This window comes from Aethalodelphis obliquidens, unplaced genomic scaffold (genome assembly GCF_003676395.1).
Source record: "Aethalodelphis obliquidens isolate GAN/ISIS:26980383/991018 unplaced genomic scaffold, ASM367639v1 scaffold83, whole genome shotgun sequence".
NCBI classification, from domain to species: domain Eukaryota; kingdom Metazoa; phylum Chordata; class Mammalia; order Artiodactyla; family Delphinidae; genus Aethalodelphis; species Aethalodelphis obliquidens.
Window position 1 is genome coordinate 5,715,299 of NW_020838027.1, and position 8,942 is coordinate 5,724,240.

At 49.2% G+C, this 8,942-nt stretch overlaps 1 protein-coding gene across 1 annotated transcript in view; it reads left to right on the forward strand.

The window, feature by feature from the left end:
* Positions 1–2,207, forward strand: part of CD9 (CD9 molecule) — a 35,596-nt gene extending 33,389 nt beyond the window's left edge. The window contains exons 7-8 of the mRNA XM_027093354.1: positions 410–493; positions 1,695–2,207. Of these exons, the coding sequence (XP_026949155.1) occupies positions 410–493; positions 1,695–1,760 (150 nt within the window). The 3' untranslated portion in view covers positions 1,761–2,207. The remainder of the gene's footprint in view (positions 1–409; positions 494–1,694) is intronic.
* Positions 2,208–8,942: the final 6,735 nt, after the last annotated feature.

Genomic DNA, 8,942 nt, shown 5'->3' on the forward strand with positions numbered 1-8,942 from the left:
CAGGGAAATAACAAAGTGTTCTAGCTCCCTGCAACAATGGGGCCCTCCAGCCATCGTGCGTGGGCGATGCTCCCAGGCCTGGACTCCTGCTTTATAGACTTGTGAGCAGCCCATGGTTGTGAGCTAGAGCCAATGTCCAAACTTCAGAATAATAGGAGGTAACCCTATGGCCACGTAAGACATGGACCCCAAAGCACGGGCTCATCCCTCTTCCCTCCCTGATTTCTTGCCCAAATTTTGGGGACCCACCTCCCATCTCTGTCCTGGTTCTCCTTTCCATCCACCAGCCAGTCCCCAGCCCTTGCTCTGGGACCACCAGCGCTCCGGGTATGAGATGGGTGCCGTGGGGGGTAGGGGGGAGCCTGGAGCAGGACCGTGTATGACCTGCGTCTTGGTTTGCCCCCCCAAGTCCTGCCCTGAGGCCATCGAAGAGGTCTTCCAAAACAAATTCCACATCATCGGCGCCGTGGGCATCGGGATTGCCGTGGTGATGGTGAGTGCCGGGGGGGCATGGGGAGGGAATCTTAGTAATTAAGATTGATTAAGCCCTTGCTCTGGCCAGGCACTGCTTTAGCTAATCAACTAATTTATCAACTGATTTACGCCTCGCCGTATCCACGAAGTGGGAACTATTCATATTCCCATTTCACAGACTCGGGAACTATTCATATTCCCATTTCACAGACTCGGGAACTATTCATATTCCCATTTCACAGACTCGGGCCCGGAGAGACAGAGAGGTTGAGTACATTGATCAGAGTCTCTGAGGTCAGGAGTGAAGCATCTGGGATTTGAACTCACTGTCTCTCCAGAATCCATTCCCATAACCATTAAGGTGCAGGGATAAATATGAGGTGATTCCGCCGTGTCTGGTCCACAGACCACACTTGGAACAGCAAGGACGTAGACCACCCAGACCTGTTAGTGATCCCGGGATCATCTTAAGAACATGTTCTCACCGCGCACCTGCTTTTCTTTGCCCCACGAAAGTAGTTCAGTAAAAGCAACATGGATGTGAACTGTCTCACCTCCCACTGTGGTCAGAAAGACACCCCAAGGTGGAAAACCAGGAGGAGACTGAAAGCTTCCAACAGTCTACTCTCATGTCAGGAGCCCCCAGAAGCCACCAGGGGCCAGCCAGCTTCCCTGGGGTCACCCGTCTTCCCCCACAAGGGAGTGATGGGACTCTGTAGGGGACACAGCCTTCCTCTGCCCCTTGCAAAGACCCCCCCAGAGAGAGAATCGCCTCCTGTCTTAGGGGTAATTGACACCCCTCCTCTGCATCTAGGAAAGGCTTGAAGTAGCTTTCAGTAAAAGGCATGACAATACCTTTAAAACTAGAATAGAAAACACAGACGTACGCAAAGAGGGAAGTGAAAGTATTGGCCTGTAGACACTATGGGAATAGCTGGCGTTGGAGCATTCAATTTAAGAATGCTCACCTTGAGAGTTCCCAGGGAGCTGGCTTGTGCGGCCTGCAGCGGCCGACGGCTGCAGACTCAGAATCCCCTGGTCAGCAGTCCCTCCACTGTCTTACTTACATTTCTCCTGCTTCACACCCTTTACCTCATTTGGCCTCGTGGGCGCCTTCCCCTTGTCATTTGTAGCGGCCGGCGTGTCTCCTGTCTTCCCCTCTCCCTCCGCCTTCCCACAGCACAGCCACATACTTGCTCACACCCCTTCCTGTCTTCCAGATATTCGGCATGATCTTCAGCATGATCCTGTGCTGCGCCATCCGCAGGAACCGAGAGATGGTCTAGAGGCAGCGCTGCAGCCGCGAGCAGGAAAGGTCACCCCTGAAGACTGTTGGTTATTTTCTCGGGGTTCCGTGTTGTTTTGTGTGTGTGGTTTTTTTTTTTGTTTTTCTTTGCCACTAACTTTAGTATTCATTCTGCATTTCTAAACAAAAAAGTTATTCTACGTTTGTGTTTTTAATGCTTTATTCAATATTGATATTTGTAGTTAAGGGATTGGGGTTTGCTCTGGTTTATATTTTTTTGGTCATTTGTTTTTGCTTATTATGTTAAGCAGAAATCCTGCATTGAAAGGTACTATATTTGCTAGGCTCTAGGCAAAAGATATTGTGTATAAAGAGATTTTTGTGTGTGTCTTTAAATAGATAAAAAACGTCTATCAAGTTTAATCAGGTTGTAACTTATGTTAAAGACAATTTGATACATAATAAAAGATGATGACAACATCCCAAACTGGTTCTGGGGTTTTGCTTCCCTACATTTTTTTTAGAGCTGCTTATTTTTTCAAATGTTTTTCACCTGCTCTTTGCTCTGTGCGTACATGAGAAGTAGGTGGGAAGGCTGGTCTCCCTACTTTACTAGTGAGGGCATGGAGGGATGAAGGGATTTTGATCCAAGATCTCACCGTTGTTCACACATCAACACTGGAGCCTAGCCCGGGACTTTCTTGCAGCAATGTGATGTGTCTTGAGGATACAGTAGTAAACATGAGGTCCCCGGTGGCCCAGACTTTGTTTTATTCCCTGCCACACCCTCAGCACCTAGCACCTATTGCCTAGTGCATGAGTAAATGAGGGTATACTCATCGGGGTTTAAACAGAAGCAGAATATTAAATAACTTTTCTTACAGGGATTTGACCTTACACAATCGCTGGAGCTGGTTAAGCAGTCTCTATAAGACTATGATCTTTGCTTCCGACGTTGGAACTTGACGCCCACAGGCAGAGAGTCAGGGAGGACAGTTTGATGTAACGTGGGCGAGATCGAGAATGTGGAGCCCACGAGGACAGACAAATCCGCGTCTGTTCTTGTTCTTGATGATGGTGGCGTGGGTCCTGCAGAGGCGAGGACCCGACGCGGTGGACCCGAGCACACGCCGGCTGGGATGTGGAGAACCTGAGTAAGCCAGCAAAGCGGCAGCCATCTGTGTGAGCTGCGGAATGCCTGCTGCTCCATTTCCACCTCCGGTTGTGCTCCACTCTAACCAGAAAGGAGGAGGAAGAGGCATGCTGGGGGATGTCAGTCACCCTCACCAAGCCACCGTGCGGGAGACGGTCTTCACTCAGAGAGCCTAAAATCTAGTGAGCGGTTCAGAGCATCAAGCCAGCAATTACGACGGAGTGAGATGAGCACCACAAGAGGGGAAGTACAGAAGCGTAGCAAACCTGTTTTTATCTTCCACTCCTTGATTCAGTCTGGGCTCTTTCTCCACATTCAAAAAAGAGAGAGAGAACCAAAATGGCCCTGAACGCCATTACATTAAAAAATCAGAACACCGATGTTCACAGCAGCGTTATTCACGAGAGGCAAAAGGTGAAAACAACCCAAAAATGTCCATCAGCAGGTGAAGGGATAAACAAAATGTGGTAGATCCATACAACAGAATACAGTAAGTCCCCTACATACGAACCTTCCAGTTGCAAACTTTCAAAGACGCCAGCGTGCCTTCGCACGTCCAGTCACCTAAGTTAGTTCTCGTGTCTGGCGTACATGGTCACGTGCGTGCATCCTCTACAAGTGGTTGTGCTTTTGTGCACTTTGTACAGTACTGTGTAGAGTATAGTAGTACAGTATTTTTATTTCAAGCCCAGGATGTCCGGAAGCAAGAGTAAAAGCAGCGGTGTGTAGCCGATTGTGTTAGTTGGGTACCTCGGCTAACTTGGTTGGACATACGAACAAATTGGACTTACAGACGTCGTCTCGGAATGGAACTCGTTTGTATGTAGGGGACTTACTGTATGATTTCACCTCAAAAAGAAATGAGATCCCAACACATCTACAACACGGATGAGCCTTGGAGACATTATGCCAAGCAAAATAAGCCAGACAAAAAAGAACGAATACTGGACGATCCCAATTATATGAGGTACCTAGAATAGGCAGCTTCATAGAGACAGTAAGTAGATTGGAGGTAAGCAGGGGCTGGGGAGAGGAGAATGGGGAGTTATTGTATCATGAGTGCAGAGTTTCCGTTCGGGATAAAGAAAAAGGCGTGGAGGTAGATAGTGATGACGGCTGCACAGCACTGCGAAATGTACACCGTGCCAGCGAGCTGTACACCTAAAGGTGGTTAAAATGGTAAGTTGTCAGCTAGGTTTATTCTACCACAATTAACAAAACAAATCCAAGCTGGTTTGCATCCTTGGGTCTCTCTGCTGTTCTGTGGCCTCAGTCCCTTACTAATTTGAGCACTTGAAGGCTAACTACTATTTCAGTTGTGGGAATAACGGGCCAATCGTTTGTTTTATCTCACAGCGAGTGAGACTGTCTTAATTCACGGCATCACAATCCCTGAATGATGGTAGTATTCACCCTGGGGACTTCCCTGGCGCTCCAGTGGTTTGGACTCTGTGCTTCCACTGCAGGGGCCATGGGCTCAATACCTGGTCAGGGAACCAAGATCCCGCATGCCAAAAAAAAGGTAATATCCGCCCTGCTCGTGACTGCCAGCTCCCGCTAGGAAAAGCAGGTCCCGTATACACACTTCCCAGTCCTGGCTTCTTTGCTGGAGAGAGTGGAGTCAGCAAAACAGATTGCTGCTACGTAAACTGAGGAATACCTCAGTTATACCCTGTCTTTCCGTTTGTCATAAATAATAGACCACCTGGGTAGCTTCAGCAAAAGCGAACAGTTTATTAAGAACACAGGTAGTATCTCATGGAACCCAAACATGGAAACACAGTTAAGCTGTGGAAGATCCTGGAACCATGGACTGGGCACTCCTGCAGCTCTCCGCTTCTGGGTGCTGTGTTTTGCTCTCCAAAGACACCAATTGTCTCTGCTACTCAGTCTACATGGGGTGGAAAGAGAGCAGGTGTTCAGCTCCCAGGCTTACACAGAGACAACCTCCACCAGCCCCACTGGAAGTTTTTTGTTTGTTTGTTTTTAAAGGGCTTCAAATGCTTGGCTTTTTAATTATTTATTTGTTTGTTTGTTTGTTTTTGCTGTGTTGGGTCTCCATTTCTGTGCAAGGGCTTTCTCTAGTTGTGGCAAGCGGGGGCCACTCTTCATCGCGGTGCGCGGGCCTCTCACTGTCGTGGCCTCTTGCTGCGGAGCACAGGCTCCAGACGCGCAGGCTCAGCGGCCATGGCTCACGGGCCCAGCCGCTCCGTGGCATGTGGGATCCTCCCAGACCAGGGCTCGAACCCGTGTCCCCTGCATCGGCAGGCAGATTCTCAACCACTGCGCCACCAGGGAAGCCCCCCACTTGAAGTTTTTAGGAGAGAAAGTCTGACCCAGTTGCAGTGGAATATCTACCCCTGACCAGTCAGCTGTCAGGTGGGGGATCAGCACATCATAAGGACTCGGCCACCCTCTGACCTGCAGGCCGGGCCCAGGACCGGGAGAGGAGGGATCGTGAGAGCTGGCAGACACCCGGGAAGGAGCCAGCTGGTCCGCCCTCGCTGCCCTCAGTCCAGCCGGAACAAGCCTGCTCTGCTGGCCACCAGGACCAGGGGAAGCTCCGCAGCAGAGGGAAAACCAAGATGGCCCAGAGCTCTCAGGAAGTTTTACAAACAGGCAATTGACAGCCAGTAGCAACAATAGCTGTGGGTCCAGAAAGAATCCCCTTGAACAAAAGAGGATATAGCGGGTATGTTGGCCTCTGGGTTCAACTGTGAAATGCAGCCCAAGGGCAACAAATGTGAATAGAGACAGCTGGATAGTAAAAGGTTATTACTGCACCTGGTGCCCTTCAGGACAGAAAGTGCTTGAAAATCCCCACACTCCTGGCACTCTCCTCACGAGGGCCCACCTCTCCACATCCCTCATCCTCCAGAGTCGAGTCAAGTGATGCAAGGTTGGAGCCAAGACCCCCTCTGTGTCCCAGCACTCGTTCCAGACCCCTATTGTTTCCCTCCCCCAGGAAGGAGGTTTCAACTAGTGCATTAGGACACTGCAGGGGTACGGTGAATTTTTATTTCACTGACAGGCTAGGGCATCTCATGAGCTTCTTGGGCACAAGATGGAAAAGTATGAGTGGACCTAACAGCGCAAGTAGGCGGATCCACAGCTGGGTGAGTCCAGCCCCCATCCAAGGGCAGAGGGCTCCCCCGGGGAGCTACAGGGCCCTGCTTTGCCCTACCTCGGTCAATGTTTTTAATGATAACTTGGAATATTATTAAACACTAGGTTTCACAAAGCTCTGAGAAATATCCAGTAACTTGGGTAACAAATTATAGTTCAAAGAGATCTCAGGGTCTAGAATAATGGATTATAACACCCAAAGGATATATCTTAACAGGAATAAATAATCAGTGAATGAGGTCAAGCAATCAGTATAATATGTTTAGCAGAGTTCCTGATCCTTACGCTTCAAGGAGCTGAGTAAGTTAATAACATGTTTGTCTGGTTGGATAATAGTGTTTATCCCCCATGTAAGTCCAGAGGCAACCCCAGGTGTTGACTTAGTAGCAAGGCACTGTCAAAAATGGCATCGCTGTGATTCTCTTGGCTTGTACCCCATGGTCACAAGGTAGCTGCCACAACTCCGAACATCTCTACATTCACAGCAGGAAGTGGGGAGAAGGGCAAACGCTGCATACAACTACCCTTTCTATCTAAGATGCAAAAGCTTCTCCCGACAGCCTGGAAGCCAACTTCCATCTGTGAACCATTAGCCAAAATCTGACACACGGGTACTCAGAGCCATAAAGGAAGCTGAGAACACGAGTATCTAGTTCTTCCAATCTACAGTGAAAGTGGAAAAGGGGCAAATGAGATGTGAGTGTCTCGCTGGTGTTGTTTTGGTTTGGTTTTTTTTGACCACGCCACGCGGCTTATGGGATCTTAGTTCCCCAACCAGGGATTGAACCTGGGCCCTGGTAGTGAAAGTGCTGAGTCCTAACCACTGGACCGCCAGGGAATTCCCAGATGTGTTTGATTCCATCTTACAGCTGGAGAACTTGAGGTTCAGAGAAGTTACATATTTGTCCCGAGATCATCCAGTTAATATACTAGATACAGATTGGAATCCAGGTCTGTACTTTTTTGGTCTTATTGCACATTTTACACAGTGGTGCCTCCCAGGATTAATATCGCAGGAGGAGATTTAACAAAAACATACTGGAACACCTTTTCATGGGAAGACCTCAATTCCATAAATACAAGATAGAAAACAATACCGTTTGGAAAAAGACATGAAAATGTAGCTTATCACAAACCTAACTGAAGCCAAATCTGTGAGGTAAGGCTGTCCTGGGCTCCATCCAGAGAGGTAGATGTCCAGGTGGAGGGAGAAAATAAAGCCACGGATGCAGCAGTCAGGCCCCAGAGCAGTATGTTGCTCCAGTCTGGGGCCTCCTCAAAAAGGTAGGTGACCAACTCCAGAGACCCGGAGGGGGCAGCCCTAGAACCCTGTCTTCCAAGGAAAGAGTGAGGGACCAGGGGATTCGAACCTGGGCAAGGATGGTGAACCAACAACACAACAAACTTTGTTTGCAAGTATCTAGAGAACTATAAGGTGGACCAGGGGTATATGTTGTCCCAGGGGCCACAGCGAGAGTTCATGGGTAGAACTCACAGGGAACAGATTTTGCCATAATGCCAAGAAAACTCCTTGAAACCAGGGCTGCCTGATAGAGCGGTGGGCCCTGGGCTATGGAGAGCGGCGGGGGAACAGGAGAGCCTGGAGATGGGGACTTGAGGAACTCCTACATCCCTTGCATCTTAGAGATCTCATAAAGACATAGGTCTCCCAGCGAATACTCACGAAACCAGGGCTCTCTCTATTTTTTTTTCACTTGGGGTGCAGGGGTGGGAGCAAGGGTGAGGGGAGGAGCTCTAGTAAAGATTAAAGTAATAGGAATGGTGAATATTTCCATGGACAACCCCAAAATATTTCAAAATAATGCTTTACCTCTGAAATTGTTGCATGTTTTTTCCATATACAGTGCCATGGTTGGGCTGTTCAAGATGTGAGCAGATAGGGTAGGGGGTCCCCAGAGAAAGAGAACCAGGCATAGTTTTCTTGACATCAGAGAAGCCGTCCTTGGCCTAAGCCAGTTTGTGATCTAAGCCTGGACACAGTGCTTGCCCTCGAACAGGTCTCAGTAATCAATGATATTAAGGGAACAAAGGAATGCAGGAACACAGGAAAAGCAGTCAAGAGACAATAGTTGAGCCATAAAACAGGGTCCTAGTTCCTCCCCAAGGAGCATAACAGTCTGATACATACCTTTGAACTAAGGCCCCAACACAGGTGGAGATCGGAATGATGATCTTGACTTTTTTTTTCTTTTTGGCCGCAGAGATCTCAGTTCCCCAGCCAGGTATTGAACCCGGGCCACAGCCGTGAAAGCCCAGAATCCTAACTACTAGGCCACCAGGGGACTCCCAGATGTTGACCTTTTCTGACCCTAGGATTTCAATCAACTAAAGCTGAGACTCCGTCAACCGTTGCCCCGATTCTAGGCTGAATTCCCCTCAACTCAAGCCCCTTCCTGAATATGCACGGACCCTTACCTTAAATCTTCCCCAATTTTGCTGTTTCGGAAAGGACCCTGCTTTGGGAAAGACCCCCGGCGTCCTCCCTACTTGTTGCAGGTGATAAATCCTTCCTCTTCCCGCTCTTTGGCGTGGCTGAGTCTTTTGGCTTGACGTCCACCAGGAAGCGACCCCATTTTTGGGGTAACAAAGGTGCAAAGAAAAGAGCACCCCAACCGTTAACTAATGGGATTCTGGGGGAGGATATTCAGCATCTCGGCAGCCACACCATGACTTCTGCATTTCTGCGCTTCTCGTCTGCATCGTACAACAGACCTGACAGAAGCCCAGGACAGGGGCTCATCCCGGCTCTGCATATGGCATCTCTGCTTCTCTCTGATCTCACAATGAAGCTCCCTTAGCAGAAAGGATCTAGGGAATTCCCTGGTGGTCCAGTGGTAAAGAATCCGCCTTCGGGCTTCCCTGGTGGCGCAGTGGTTGAGAGTCTGCCTGCCGATGCAGGGGACACGGGTTCGTGCCCCGGTC